Below are 16,662 nucleotides of genomic sequence, written 5' to 3'. Positions count from 1 at the left end.
AGTCAAATACATGTTTAATCGCTCCTTGCAAGGCCAATGGGCAGTAACACATTGGAGAGGGAAAAAAACAAAACTGAGTCAAACAATGTGAAAGCTGTTAAGGAGAACTGGGAGTCAGCTGCTGGTACTTTACAGCTTATATCAATATGTATTTTTCCAAATCAGACCTAGGAAAGGTACGCCCGCCTGTTTCATAATACTTCATAGCATTTCATTACCTTTAATTGCCCAATAACATTCAAGCTTGTGTCAGCTAATGGTGAAGTGAACCAGAAAGACCTCGATGAATCACTTTGGCAATGGGGCTTTTGTTCTTGATGAATCTATTTGGTACACTGAAACCTCGGGGGCAGCGATGGAGAATCGTTTGTTTTACGCCCCACTTCCAGAGGCCTCAATGATCCAGCTGGCACACAGAAGCCCAATAACCAATTTATTTTCTTCAATTTTTTTTTTTTTTACCCTCATCATTTCATCTGACCTCACTGACGACACCAAAGTGAATGTGCTTTGTCTAATGAGTGGGGAATTGACTAACGCAGCCGTGACAGGAGGCAGCTTACAGGCCCAGTAAATAAAGATAAGCAGTTCGGAGACGGTGCGATTCTTCGCTCTGATGATGGAGTGCTCGTTTCATTTTGTTTACAGAGGGAGAAACACGAGCTCCGGCGTCGCCGCAATTCATCACACTCGGGCCGAGTTCTGCATTTGTCATCTCTCAGACCAGCTCACTTCCCATTTCCAGCGATTTGTTTTCATGAAACAAAAGCTGCTCGGATACCGACAAGGTGAAACCTTCCCCAGTGCTTTGAGACCTTGAGCACTCTCTTCTATTTTTGAAAGAAAAGAAAAAATGTGACAATGGCTGAGACAAACTCAGGGAGATAAATGTTTTCAACAGCTCACGGACTAGTGAAATAACTTTATTTATAATAGTCAAAGACAAATGCTCACATTACAGACGACTCCCTGTTACTTTATTAAGACTGTATCTGTTCTGTTTTTATGGAGAGAATTACCTTCATATAACAAACTACAGAAATTAATCAGTGTATGTTAAAGTGAACTACAGCTTCATTTCTAATGTCAATTTCCATGTAAAAGAATCTGACTGTGTAAAATTAACAGCGAGTTACTTTCCCCTCTAACCGTCAGTCAGCAGCTGGTTACCGGCACAACCATGTCAACTTGTGGGATCTTATCTGTGCCAGTCCTGTTGGCCTGGCAGTCTTGGCAGATGCACAGTGCAGAAGATCTGGGTAATACTTCTGCAAATGTCATCCTAGTTTACACAACGTGGAGCACCAGATGCGTGGGTGTTTTCCCATATTTCACAGTACAAGGAGTTGCGACGGTTACAGCAATATTAGACGGTATTGTAGTTTTGTACTGGATTGTACATGTCTGTTGATGCAGTGCATGTTAGAGCTTTGTGAAAATACCACCGGGCACAAGCCTGCACCGCCCGACGTCACAGTAAGTGGCGAGTCTCCAGCGTCCGCCCGCCTTGCACTCAGTGGCCCCTCTGATTCAGGATCACGTCCACAGCCTGCGCCAGGTCGTCCACGGTGCCGTCGGCCGTCACCGTCGGGTGCCTCTCATCGCTGGGCCTGAGGGAGGAGACGCACAAAGCCCAAAACGTAAGGACACGCAACGCAGGAAGTAACAGGAGCAAACAAGTCGCCAACACAAGGGGCCGGTAAACAAGAGGGGGCCGGCAGTCTGATGCTATCAGCCACATTAACAATACCAACTGTATAGACTGATGGAGTGGGACATGATGGTCCGAGGAGATGCAGGAAAAGGCAGCGTTTACACAAAACCAAACACAATTACTCCGCAGCTCAAGCTCAAGGGCGACGTTTGGATAATAAAGAGGGTCTGTGTCCTCTCAGGATTATCATTAGAGCTCACTTGTGATCAACAACAAAGTACCAAAATATGTTTTAACTTTTCCAGAGAGCTCTTTGCTGTGTTGCTTATCACACCCACTTCAAGGTTTCTCTATGCATCTGCTCGCCCAAAGCCCCTGCAGGGCAGTGCGTGTTTTCTCTCTCTCCATCGCCAGTGATCACACAGCGTTCCAGACTTTTTTAGTATTTTTTCTGTAGGCAAATAAAGTAGACTTAACTGCTGACTTTTATGAGAATAGCCAATCCCCTCCCCCAAAAAAGAATGCAGATAAAAAAAGACATTAATTTGGTGACTAAGGTTACTGGGTATTTGGACCCAACTGTAATGCAACACAGGAATAAGAAGAAGGAGAAGTTTCTCCAAACTTTCCTTTTTGCCATTTGGCAGCAGACAGTTTTTGTTTAATCAGACTTCTTACGGTTCACAGACATACGACTGACAAAGGGTCAAAGCAATAGGGTGTCCTATTATTATGTCTATTTATTAGGGATGGGTTATGAGACGGATTCATGTTTACAGTATGGTGTGTATAGATATGTATACAGTTGAGAATATTGTATTCACACACACTTAATTAAAGATTACAGACTAAAAGCTGTCAGGAGCCGCTGATTAAGGCTCTGAATATGATAAATGGTACAAAGTCCATAAGGTGGCATTCGGTAGTCTTGCCTATCCCTCCCTGATTGTTGCCATTGTTTGGCTCAGTGCCCGGTGATGGACACAGATATGGCTGTTTAATCAGCTGGTATGGGGAAATGCGATCCATTTGGCGTGGCACCGGGCCCAGGCCGACACGCAGGACCCTTTCCCTCCCCGTTACATCAAAAGACGGCGGAGACGCCCCCCCTCATTCATGTGCGGGACTGCCCCGGACTCCCGTCCTGCTCATTTACGAAGCAGTGCCTATGGATCCGCCCTCCGCGGCCCGCCTTGACCGGGCTCTGTGTGCTGCCTCTGTTCCCCCAGTCACGGGTTGGAGCTCCAGATGGGGAGCCTTTGTCTGGCCCTGGGTGTGCGGCACACACCACCATTAATCCTGCCCTCTGAGAGCTTTGCAGAGGACCATGGCAAATATTTGTGAGCTGTCCAACTGTAGCGACAGAAAGAAGAGGCCTGTGGGCAGAAGGGGGGGGGGGGGGGGGGGGCGGCGACTGAGGAGAGGTGTTGAATACTGAAGCTGCACTGAATACAGGGGAAGCAGTGCCATATGTTTACGCATGTCTGTCAGCCGCCAGTGCTTGGGTTACGTGAGCTGCTCTGCTAATGGTCGAGGTGTTATGTCTCCTGTGCTGGATTACTCCTGCACCCTATTCTGCCCGAGGACTGATTGAGTTCACACACACGCACACATACAAGTCAGTCACATGGTTCTTAGGTTTCAAACAGCGAAGCCAACAGCGTTGGGCACGCCGTCTCTCCGACCTGATGCTCCTTTAAATCTGCCCCAGCCTCTCTCCGCCCTTTAGATATGCATGCGTGTGTGCGTGCGTGTTTGCGTGTGTGTGTGTTCATTTTGCCGCTTTCCTCCCATTGCCATGAATAATGTAGGAGTCACCAGGTCAATGTGACCATGCAAAATTCAGCACAATGGCGCTCGTGTTACTGATGAGGTAATGTGCAGCTCGCCGCGTGTCCTTCAAGTCAATGCAATATCAGTGCTCGTGAAGAGATAGGTTCGGTCCCAGAGCGCTGCATGACGGACACCGCAGCTGCCACCATGTTGAAAAACTAAAGCCACGTTTAGACCGAAAGTACCCAGAACTTTTACTCTCAGGGACGTTTTTTGAGAGGTTCCTGCAGACCATTGTTCACCTGAGTTCTCACCAGGGGAGGTTCTTAGGTTAGGCAAATGACCCTGCTCGTTCGTGATCTACTGCCTTGCCAGAAATGCTCGACTTTAAGTAAGGAAACGGATTCTACGGAAGAAGAAAAAAAGTTTGGAAATGGTTGCAAGGTTTGGGTTCGAGTGGGCAAAGAACTATCGAAGCAGAATAGAAGTTTTGTTGGATTGTAAACTCAGATTCCCAAGATGAACATTGGGACCTTGAGAATCTACTTTTTCAAGGTATTTTAAAAATAATTATAAATCAGAGTCGTGCCTCAAAAAAAAGGTACATTCACCTCTAATCCCCTACAACAGCTATGATATGACAGTGGGTTTAACAGATGTGCGAGCTGGTCACGGGAACATGGGTATCATGTATGTACTGCTCAGGCAATTTGAGATTATAGTGGCTTCAGTGTCACACGGACGAGATGCTCAACATGATATTTGGCTCTATAAAACATGGGTGATAGATTTTCATAAGGACGTGGCTGCATGAAATGAAAGTGGATACGAATGACTCATACAGTGAGTTCACTTGTGTGGGAAAGTCAGCTGCTAACCGAGAAAAAAGAAAAAGAAAAAAAGTGATGAGGTATGGTACAGATATGGAAATGTAGTGGAAATGTAGGATATGAGGGGCAGTGTCTTGTTTGTCCGGCCGCGGGGTGAAAGGCACGACAACCTTCCTATCAGTAAATGCTTAACCCATTAGCACACAAACAAAGACACACGTGCGCACAGGAGGAAGCAAAACAGTCACATACGCCCGATTCCGATATACACTCGGTGCAGTTACGGCAAAAGGAGGCAGGCGCGAAGGCAGAGACAACGAGTTCAACCTGAGCCGACAGTACGTGACACTCAGAGCAAACAATGTTTTGGTCAGAAGGCAGTGACTCTCAGCAATTTTTGGGAAGCCTGGCTGGAAACCGTCCGTTTCCCAGCAGCAGAATTTCAACACACAAGAAATATTTGTTTCTTTTAGGAAACTCTGATCCTTTGAAATATCTCTGAATTCCTGTTGTTGACGCTGTATGAAGACACTGACCACGCCTCATGGAAAATGACTGAAACTCCTAAGTACTGGGTCAATCTCTCGGTCTAAACAAGAGGTCTGGCAATCGGGTTTTTTTTAAGTAACCGCTTCAACGAGGACAAATCATTTGTGTTTAACCTGCAGGTGCATCGGTTAAAGCAGAAGTATGTTACGTATAGATGCAAAACGCGTCTCCATGGCACATGCAAAACAGACAAACTGCATCAGAAAGACGGACGGGGATAAGGCGTGACAGCTGAACCAGCAAGGACAAGACACTGACAAAATGAAAGTGGGTATGTGTCTTAACACCTGAGGTTTTATAAAAGTTTTCATGATGTTACTTCCTCTGTAAAACCCGTTGTGCAAAAATATATAAAACTGCAACATCTGTTTTGCAACGAGGGCTGTCACCTGCCCTTCACAGAGGGTTAAAGACCTACAACAACACTGAGAGGAAAAGAGTCTGCCTGCCAGTGAGAGACGGAAAAACACTCATCCCTGCTCATTGTGTAGAAGTGCCTCTTTCATACCAGACTAGTGAAGGCACCATCGGTCAAAACACTGCCTCTCCCTTCGAACCGGAGTAGACTACATAGCCGTACCCTGAAGGAAAACACGGCCCAGACTACAACTACGGCCTTTATGTGCAGCCAAGCCTTGTGGGTGACAAACGATACGAACACCAAGATAAAAGCTTCCTTCCCCTCACCAGTGGGGGAAGAAGAGAAGGTGCGTAGCTGCGTGTGCTTTTTTTTGCCGCTCAGTGATGTCGCAGGAGTCGTGGCCTTGAGGGTGAGAATGTGATCACGGCTCGACCCGCTCTAAAAGGTCACGGGGAGAGATTGATGGTGTATCGGGATCCTTAAAAAAAAAAAAAAAAAAGAGAGGAAGAGAAAAAGTAGTACGACTCCAGCCTGGTTTTATCATCATCCTCCTCCTCCTCCTCACCCATTTCAGCTTCACTTTGGGCTCTTAAATAGGGTTAGGGTACCTACCTGATAATACCAGAGCTTCAACAAGACGCACACAACACGCTTGACGTAACACAGCTGCAGCCTGGTTCAGTCTAACTGAACTGGGGGGAAACCACCGTGTCACATGTGTGTGTTGTGGACACAGAAGTGACAGATGCGAAGCTGCCGCCTTCAACATCCTCTGTTGAGTTTGCGGCCGTTATCTCTCCGCTGTGCATGAAGGCTGTTTAAAATGTTGAGTCATGATCAGTTAACAGCTGCGGTATGATTTTTCACACTTTTGCACAAACGATTCTTTCCAATCTCACAGGACACAAAGGGGGTTCCCTGGATGCAGCGTGAAGAGCCACTTGATTTATGGCTCCCTGCGAGCCGCCGGTGACTACGGGTGATGTCTGTGTGTGAGTGTGAGAGAGCGACACAGAGAGAATATCCTGAAACTGTCGAAACCACTCGCTGGAAACTTTCTGTCTTTTCCCGACCACATCTGAGGCTGAGAGAACAGGAGGTAAACACCGTAAACCTTCACTGCCTGTCTCTCAAGGGACATTTAAAGTACTACGCCAGTGTTTTTGCTTAGATCTTGAATACAGTACAGCTCACAATTCCAATAACCCAATGTGTTGTATTGATATTCGTTCTGCCTCATTGACTTTTGTTCATTTCCATTAATGAAATTCTATTACCAGAACCTTGAAACACCCTCTAAGCCCGGGGCCCTAAATTTTTCTCTCTCAAGACTTGAAGAAAAGAAAAAAAATATGAGATCAAGTGCCCACTTCCTTGTGTTTTAAATATGTTCTTACTGTATGAACTGGATGTTATTTCACACTATTAGTTGTGGATATTGTTACAGTATTTTTTTCATACAATGGAACTGTCTGGCTTTCTTTGCTCATCTTTACTATTTGGTTTTATAGAAGTGGACATTTCTTGCAAGCCATTGATTACTCTCAGGTACTCTTAGCAATCTATCATCTGATCATCTAGTACTTTAAGCTAAACATTTTGAACAGTTAATTCATAAGATAGAGGTAATTATTACAACCATTTATCCATTACTTCTGGCTTTGTGTTTTTAAATTGGTAACACATAAATACGGTATGTAGAATCGAATAGCACCTGGTCATTCGTTTGCAAGATTTGGAGTCCAGATTTAGAAAAGGAAGAATGCATGGAATAAACAAAAAAGATGATATCTCTTCTTCAGCTGCATCGATTTTTTGAGTTTACTATCAGCTCTCTGGTGGAAAAGTTAAATTTCACTATTAAAAAGTCATAACTGAGCTTTGAACTGTTTCTCTTGATGAAAATGGCTCCTAGTTATTTGACCAAATCCATTAAAAAGATAAACCTCGCTTCATTTATTCAGCATGTTATTAATAGCCGTGCCATTGATGGTTTGCTGAGGATTCACTTGTGACTGGTGTATCTCTATATCTCACTGTGTACAAGAGTTTTGCTGGAGGTAGCGTCACGTGCTTCTAGAGGAAAAGAAACAAAAAACACTGTGTAGTGCAACTACACAGAAACTCATTAAAAATAGCTCCAGAAGAAAGCAGGCAATGCCGCAAGTCATGCAGCCAAGTAGCCTGTCTATCCGTAATTGCAAGACGGATTGGATCCCCATTGAAATGGTCAAGGGCCTGTGTTCATGTATTTAAGAGGCAGTGCTATGTTTCAGCCTGCCATCTGTGGGCTTAAGCTCTCTCAGAAATTCTCTCCCACTCTCACTACTTTTCCTTTCATAGGTGGAAAAGTACCGTCGAGGGGGCTGGGTGGCCGAGGCCCGGCCGGCTCCTTTGTCTCGCTGTGGGAGTATAGTCTCACTGTGAAAAAAAAGCTTCGGTTAATTATTAATATCTCATTGACTTATAACACGCGGCAGGCTTTAGAGGAGCCTGCATGCAGGGGGAAACTGTCACCCCAGGGTGGTGAGGGATGGTAGGCCAGGCTCGGGCACCCAGTGGAGTCTCGTCAAGCTCTTTAACCTCTTTGTGCAGCTACGGCCATATCCAGCTAGAATCTGCACTCAGTCTGTGTTGCCCCCTTATGTTACCATCTCACACTTATCTGGTCCAAACGGAAGGTATAAAACAGAGCTTGGATGCAAGAGACCAAGATGTTGAAGATTCAGGTGGGGATGAATCTCACTCAAGCACTGATCACAGTAACCAACAGTGTGCCTTTGTCCAGTAAAATGGACACAAGTGAACACTGTCCTCCACTGAAAAACCTACTCTTTTAATAGCAAATACTGCTGATGGGGTTAAAGGTTGGTTGCTCCATCACAAAGGATCATTCTGGATTCAAAGCAACTTTACTGGATGTCAACGATGTGGGTATATTCTGAAATTTCCAGTTGAATGCAATGTATATTCCAAATACTTCTGCAAAATATTCCTACCGAATAACAAAAAAAATAACAATGATCAGTTTCCACTGATATCGCAATTATAGTTAATACTTACGTGTTAATCTGCACACGTAAGTATGTTTGCTGAAGTTAATGTTTTGCAATGAGCGTTAACGGTAAATCATGCTAGCAACAAAACACTAATTGCAGATAGCAGTAATTTGGCTAACTCGGCTGTAGATGGACAGTGGATAAGTGGATTATGCTGCAACATTCTATTGACACCAGGATGGTAGTAATATTCCAAATGCAGATATTTTTTGCCTAAATATTGTTAAACTTTCATATCATTTTCTTTGCTATCACGGTTAGCTTTTTATTTTTGCGTGCAATTTAATTTGCTCATGTTGCTTGCCAACAATAAACTGGCTAACAGCAACCTAACAGATAAATACAGCTGTATGTAGCTGTACTTTGGTTAAATATGGCTGTGTAGACATATTTTGGAATAGGAACAGTGGGGAAGCAGCCGATCATGCAGCTGTAGTGGTTTCAGAAGTTTCTATGAAAAAATGTTTCCCCGACCTTTTGCCATGAGGCTTGGTCACCCATTGGACTCCACTGCAACTGTTACAAATCCAAGTCGATTACAGCTGCTGCTCTGTGATGCCCTTAAAAACATTCAGAGAAATATTCTATTAACAGCACAGGCCTACGAATGTAAATGTTAGTGTAAGAAAAACCAAAAGGAGAAAAAGGCAAGGCATTGTTGGGTCTCACGCCAACAACAGAGTCCTGGCTGGACCAGGAACTTGTTCCCAGAATTGATTATGTTTACATTCCCCACAAAGCTGCCGAATCCAATCCATGGGAATGGGATGAAAACATAGATTAGACACTAAGTTGATTAGAGAGACTGTTACGTAATATTTGTGGTTAAATGCTGCCCATGAAGACGTAATCTGATGCAATCCAGCATATACGTTTAAAGGGCAATTTGAGCAGACATGGCTTCTTAATTTTAACATTTGCTCTTAAATTTTTTCTACTAATTTGTGTTACAGTCTATTGCTGCAATCCCAGGGCACAACAAAAGATGTTGAAGTACAGCCCATCCTCCAAAAGACATGGATGGATAAGGTGGGAGTGCGCAGCCAGGAGAGATATCCAACCAGCAAGACGTAAATCTCATGTGTTATCTGTTATGAAGGAGGGAAATCCAGCTGTGGAAATGGAAACCTTACGCAACGTGTATTTTCCTATTGTACCATGTAAATATCCTGTTGCTGATCAAAATCCAAATATACAAAATCAGTACATGGCTTCTTTCTATATATACTATTACTGATATACTGTATGTATTGTGTGTCTTTTGCTCTGGGTCCGCAGTGTTTTACCTTGGGGACAGCAACAAAATAAACACAGTTTACTCAATCTGCCCGTTTGCCACAGAACAAACAAAAAGCCAACGGGTCAAACTGCTCTCGATTTCAGTTCCCCAGATGATCCATAAGGGACCTGGACACAAAAGTGGGTCCTTGTGGATTCAGCCTCAGTTCAAAGGCCATATTCTGCACATAAGCATGATTCGCTGGATTGGTGTAAATGGCGTCTGTGGAGGCAGAGGCAAACTGAGCTCAGTGAAACAGTTCAGTGATACTGTAGCTGTTGAGCTCACAGGCTTTGAGGTCAACAGCCTCAGCAGCGAGGAGTAAAATGAGATAACTTCATTTCCTTCCCACACAGACAAAAAAAATGAAGTGCAGACAGTGGTTAAGAGGACAGGACATGGGACTGTGCTGTCGCCCTGGACACTGTTAAATGCTTTACACTCTTGTCTCCTGAGAAAAAAGAGTTCACAAAAGGTCAAGGCAGAGCAAGACGTGCAGAGGAAATGCAACTCAAGAATATAACCTTCTCTGGCACGAGAAATCCAGTTGGACAAAAGTGTGCTCCAAAAAAAAAAAAAAAGGAAATTAAAAAGGCATTCTCAGGAGATTTCATAACTGTCTGGGAGATAAATAAAAACAAAGCCTTGAATTACCGTAGGTCGCATACATTCCAGACGATCACTCCCTGTCTGACGGGCACACACCTGAAACCATGTACATTATCATAGCCAATGGGGCTATAGGACACCAGAGGAGGACTGAAGAACAAACTATGCTGAAATACATTATGTACCTGAGAGCTATCGCAAGGGGCCACCACAGACATGCAGTGTCGCAGATTGTCACAGATCTGCACACGTAAAAAAAAAGAGTCCCAGTACAATGTCTGTCAGGTTCACAAGAACTGAGATCTGATAGGTTCCTTAAATCAGCACGGGAGGGCATCATCACCTCTCTGTTGAGATGCACAAAATGCAGCGAAATGTTCACACTTTTCCATGAAGGCTTTCATTCTGTCCCGTCATGTATATTTATTCAGTGTTGTGTCCTGTGTACACGAAAACTGACATCAAACTAGCATTAAATAATCAATTGTAGCAGCATGTTTAAATGATTTAAAGGAGGAATGTCTGTGTGATAGTCCAGATATTGATGTGATTTACGGCTTTTTGAAGAGAGACAGATCTTATGGCTCTGTTACCTTCCAAGTGTTGCTTAAAACAATGGCTCATCATTCTTTTTTGTTTTTGGATGAACCACAAAAGCAGGGTCAGCCTCCAAACAGTTTAATGTAAAGAGGATGTGGCAATTTATAATCACACTCTGGACTTTCTACCCCAAAAAAGTTCTGTTATATTATCGACATTGCGATCACCTCCGAAGTCTGTATGAGTGTAGGGCTGGGCGAAGACGAAAAGGCAGCAACAGTTGCTCCAGTGAAGGCAAGGCGACATAGTGACGGAGGTCCCGGCGACAAGAACCAAGCGACTACAGGCCGGCAGTGCAATGTGGTTACAGTGATGAAACCAACAGCTCTCATGTTCGACTCTGCTCCCTTTGTTCGCACAAAAGAGCGGTTAAACTCTAGATCTTCCTGTTTTGTAGAAGTCATGTTATAGCACCAATGTACAGAGCATCTTGCTAGAGTCACATTCAAATCCTGGCAAAGGATTTACTGTAATTGCAGTTTACAGAAACACAAGTAGTGGCCATTGGGAAATGAGAATACAGTTAAACATGTGAAAATATCCAATGTTGACACAATGTTGTGCAAACACTGTATTATATTAAGCTGATAGCAAAGATCTTTCGATAGTGGGAGCTGTACCTCAGTCTTATAATCTATTTGCTCAGGCTGATTGGCCATTTGCTTTCCTACTGAGCAGTCCTTCCTTCTATTGACAGCTTCATTCCGGGCAACCGAGGAAATCTGTTCTGGATCTCTCCATCTTGACTGCAGGGAGGGATGGAGGGACACTGCTTGACGCTGGTGACCGGGTCCTCTGGACCAAAACTGAACTGGATCTGATGGGGGCGGTTTTACTGTATATTGTTGCCAGGAGATGTTAAGAAGGAAGTCTGTCTCAAGTTTTTTTAAAGGCTCCGGTGCATTTCATTCTCAGAAATGAACTGTGAAGAAAAAGACTCACAGCTCAGACTCCCATCAGACGACTTCACTATGGCACAAACCCACACAAAGTGCACTCTTTTCTACTCCCCGTCTTAGACCGGCTGGTTCTGACGACTCTGATTATAGGAGTAGCAGTTACAGTAGTGATAGCAGTAGAGTATTTGCATAACGGCCATCTGGTGAGAATTGTGTGTTCTAACTGATGTTATTCGGTACACAAAACGGCATGTGTGCATGAGAGTAACGGCTTTGTTGATAAGATGTGTGTTAACCACTGTAATCTATTCTGAGTGTTACACATCTGACGACAGTCACGGAAGGAGACTGTAAAAGTGTATGCATGCGTGTATAAATACATTGCCATAGTGATACTATAAGGCTTTAATGAAACACATTCCGAGATCCTTATTGCTCATAGGGGGAAAACAAAGTTGATAAAATTAGCGTCCCATTCAAGTATCAATGTTCGGAATCGGAAAACATAATCACGAGCACTAGGGTAGAAGAAAAACTAATTTGAAGTCAATGATCAAGAATTCCTGACAGAGGATGATTCCAGTTCAACAAACCAGTGGTGCAGCGGCGACTTCAATCACTGGCAGTTACATCTGAGGAAAATCCAAAACTGCCAAAAACACAGTCAATTAAACAATTAAAAAAAAAATCTAAATAAAGGCTCTTCTGTTTGTTTGTCTCTGCTTTCACTTCTTAACGAACCGCTAGAAATTTTGACATGATATAAAACTGCTAATTGAGCAATAGCTCACATTTGACTGGTGCAACTGCAAGGCTAACAACAGAGATAGTTTTGGAATGTGTGAAAGTATAAAGAACGACGGGAGGGTTTTCCCACGTTCGTTAAAAATAATGAAAGGTTTTTTCTTCAGCATGAATTTTTTTAAAACATACAGACGTTAGCATGTTTGTTTTTTCCAAGTATTGTGAGCTTGACGTTGAACAGCAAATGTAACAGACCCAAAGCAGGAAAAAAACACTTAAGGAAAACTAATCAGTACTGTAATCACATGGCCACTGAACCCCCTGCAATGCCGGCTTCCTGTTGTGTCCCTCTGTGACGGGCTGCAGACACAGAGTGCACGAACCAGGGTGCGGTTTTTCTGCAGAGTGGTTTCGCAGTTTTTATCATCGCGGGCTTATTCTCTCTGGAGAGGCTTAATCTGGCTCGGGCCTGCTTGGAAAAACGGTTTCCCAACACTCACATTAGCACCGAAGCGTTGGCCACAGGGAGAGGTTTACAGTGTGTGCACCATTTCTAAGATGCTTGCTGCTGTGTGAAAATGTTTGCCGTGCTTCCCCTGCCAGATTCCAACGGGAATCCAGTAAAGGGCTTCCTCTAACTCACTGGCCCTCGTTCAAAATACCTATATCAACACTGTGTTAGGGTCTGACACATCAATACTGTGTTCTTCTCAGCAGAATTATGAATGCCAATTGCGATGGTGTTGGTTAAATCAAAAGCCGGACATCCAACTTCTTTGATTAGCACAGATGCACAGAGAAACATGCCGCACGCCAAGATTAAAAGCTTCAAGAGCAAATTCAGTGGGCGAGGAGTAACTAATTAAACTGGGTTACAAATAGTGTGTGAAGGATCAGCACGGTGTGAATCTGCTTTTTATGAAGCTTCAAAGATGCCCAGTCCTGTGCTGAAGCAGTTCCTCTGACGATAAGAGAACAGAAACAAAGAACAGGGGGACGCGTCGATGCCACAAACCACGGGAGTGACGGCGCCAACAGAACAGTCGAGGGACTGCACACTCCTGATCTGAGGTCTCTGCTTGTAACGTAACACTGGTAACAATTTAAGAAACCCATTTACGAAAACACGTATTTAAAGCTGCGCTAATCAACATTCTAACATCAACAATGGAACAAATAACTATGTGTAATGACCCGACTCTGCCGTTCTTCTCGGCTCTCAGCTCAGAACATTTTGGATTTCTGCCCAAAAGAGATAGAGGGGATCTCTGCACACTAAGATCTATGCTGTGATTTCACTTTACTTTATTCATCAGAGCTCAACAATGAACAGACAGTCACATTCCATTCACTGGAAGTGTGCACTAAAATCAGACTGATTTGTCGGTACATATGCCTCTCATAAAACATTTCCAATGTTTTATAACTTGTACATTTATTTTCTATATTATTTCAACTTCTCTATATTTGGTTGTATTTGTGTTCTCTTTTTATTTATAGCGACTAAAACTGATGGTTAAACTGTAAAATATCAAACATCAAATACATTTCTTTGACATGAGGGTTTTGATAACGACATCTTTTAGTCATCACCTTAGACAATTAATTACCTTAAACCATACATGGAATATAGAAAATACAACCAGATTAATGAGGCAAATAAAACAAAGGGCTAAGTATATGAGTAACACTCATATCAAAATCCTTGTTGAGGCCCGTAGGCTGGAGACACAACGATGTGAACTATGAAATGACTGTTGTCCGTCATTTCAATGGATTTCCATAAAACCAACCGCAGTTGAAATGCTTCTGAGGAAAACTGAGCTTTATCAAAAACAATCAAGATATAAATCATGTATCTGTCTTTAGGCAAACAGGACCAAGCATTTGGTGCCAGTTTTCAACATGCAGTGGTTAGTCGATATACTCTGGTATGGACACAATTCGGCCTTAAAAGCACTGACGTTTGATAGGCAGCTTTAATGTTGTGACTCAAATCAACACATAATAACTGCAGAGCTAAAAAAAAAAGGGGGGGGGGGGGGGGGGGGGTTGGGCCAGAGCGCCGCGTCGGCAGATCGTTCCCGTGCAGCTGATTTACATCAGCAGTCAGAATCTCCAGTCTAATTTCCAACCACTTTTTGGTAGTAGGCCCCTCTTTGCACAAACCTGTTCTACATTAAAAGAGCAAAGGGTTTCTCTGGCTCCCCTGAGGGAAGTGTGTGCTAACTCAAGCTCGTTACTTAAGAACATGGAAACCTTGACAGCGGGGAGAACACTCTCTCCCTTACACTTATGAAATTACCTCTATATTACGCCTATAGTCCCTAACAGCCGTTATTTGTATTGTAGCTGCTGTAATATCACCTTGCTTGGCCAGTGCTCTTGAAACAGAGTTCTTTTGATAACAAAATAAGTACAAAAAGTACAGTGAGCATTAAAATATGATGATCATAACAACATGCATCCATTTATCCCAAATTTGACGTCCTACAGTGTTGTAGAATTAAGTCATATTATTATAAAGTGAAGACAAAAGGCACATTTTTCCAATTGAACTTTCTGGAGCAACCAACAAACAGGTAGCCAAAGGTAGTCAACGTGAACGTATAATATATCCTTTGAATGAAACTTTAAAATTTAATAAGAATTAATAAGAATTTTAAAAAGTGAGTTGATATGATTAGATTTGTCAGTGATTTGTATCTGTTCCCCTTCCTGTCTTGTCACCGGGCCTGAGGTATTCGAGGCAGTCTTTTTCTCCGGGCGTGATGGGAACTGGAGGCCTGCGCAGCATCTGGTTGACTTGGAAACAGCTGTGTTTTCATAGAACCGACTGAGGGTTTATAGCTGCTCCCAGCAAGCCTGGGTTCACTGGGCCTGCTTGGCTAAACAATGCTAAATCTCACGTCTCACCATTGCTCGCGGTCCCACAGAGACACTTTGTCCATGTCACTGTTTCTCTTCTCCTCCTCAGAGAATGTGCAGAGTCTGAGAAATCTGCCGAGGGATCTGGGATGTTATGAGGTGTCTTACATTTAATGAGTAAATGACAGATCATGTTTGAGCCATAAATTGTAATTTGATTCACTTTTTTTTGTAAACTTCCTATTACTGGCTGAGGTTCAGAGGCAGAAATCCACAAATACAAATATTAAAACCTTCTGTTACAGCTCACACACAAACATGATGCAATATCTTATGCGGCAATGAGACACTACACCGATTACGCTCCTAAATATAGCACTAGTGTCCTTTTAATGCATCATTGCCCAAAAAATGTGTATGCGTGTTGTTTCTCCATATAAACTCCTCGCGGTCCATAAATCTAGACCACAACAGCCAAAACACAAAGCATCACGTAACACACTGATCCCAAATATGTTCTTCTGTGGCTTACTATACGAACCGTTATTTTTCACTTGGTGAGTGGTGATATAATTTAATCTGCTTTATCTGCTGTTTAGTTGAGCATCTCAGATGTGTCAGCGCACTGGAGCTGAACTGAGCTGCTGGGAAAAGATTGTGAAGTCACATAAACCAGATGGATTCAGCTCAGTCCACTGAGAAAAAAAACAGTTCAGCCTCCAATCCTTGTGATGGCTGAAACACTGCAAGCTACGGCACAGATATGCACACGCGCACGCATGCACGTACATGCCAGTGACATACACAAAAAAGGCACGGGAATGTGGTCCCACAACCACACACCCGCATGGTCCCGTCGTGCACGCAAGAATAACAGACGGGGGACAGGTTGTACAGTGAGTGACTGTGCTCTTAGTGCAGGATTAGAGCTGACTGATGCTCAGGGAGATTACTCAGCATTTTCTGTTCACATGACCCAAAACCTGCATGCCAACGCACAGCAGCAGTTGAGCAGGTCAGCGAGCGCGATACTCTCCAGACGAATCTGTGGTCTAGAGCCAAACACACCGCGTGGCAATAGGATAGAGGTGTGATGAGCATTTATTTAAATCTGTTAAGCACCATTCTTGGGCACAATCATAAGGAATATGTACTTTACTCTGGTATTTCTATTCTAAACAACTTCATACTTCCATCCTGCTAAATCTAAGAAGACATTTACATGCAACAAATAAGATAAAGTCAAAAAATAGGATGCAAAACACTATAATAAGCCACTAGAGTATCAGTTTGCAGTTTAATGCACACCACTGCGATCAAGTACAACATTAACACGCACCGTAGCAGTAGGCTATTTATGAATATTTTATTCTGAAAGGGCGAGTGTATCTTTTTAAGAGTTGCACTCAAAGCGTGACAATTTTATATTGTAGTTTT

General features: G+C 43.3%; 1 protein-coding gene and 1 long non-coding RNA gene across 2 annotated transcripts in view; one reads left to right on the top strand and one right to left on the bottom strand.

The window, feature by feature from the left end:
• Nucleotides 1-891: 891 nt before the first annotated feature.
• LOC118287281 (phospholysine phosphohistidine inorganic pyrophosphate phosphatase) overlaps nucleotides 892-16,662 on the bottom strand; it is a 95,426-nt gene continuing 79,655 nt past the window's right edge. The window contains exon 8 of the mRNA XM_035612314.2: nucleotides 892-1,610. Within this exon, the coding sequence (XP_035468207.1) occupies nucleotides 1,514-1,610 (97 nt within the window). The 3' untranslated portion in view covers nucleotides 892-1,513. The remainder of the gene's footprint in view (nucleotides 1,611-16,662) is intronic.
• LOC118287282 lies at nucleotides 5,084-6,963 on the top strand. The gene is made up of 2 exons (XR_004785619.2): nucleotides 5,084-5,513; nucleotides 6,069-6,963. It is a non-coding gene; the product is annotated as an uncharacterized LOC118287282 (long non-coding RNA).

This window comes from Scophthalmus maximus, chromosome 16 (genome assembly GCF_022379125.1).
Source record: "Scophthalmus maximus strain ysfricsl-2021 chromosome 16, ASM2237912v1, whole genome shotgun sequence".
Taxonomy (NCBI): domain Eukaryota; kingdom Metazoa; phylum Chordata; class Actinopteri; order Pleuronectiformes; family Scophthalmidae; genus Scophthalmus; species Scophthalmus maximus.
Note: the sequence above shows the minus strand (reverse complement) of the source record. Positions and strands in the feature narration are given on the sequence as shown.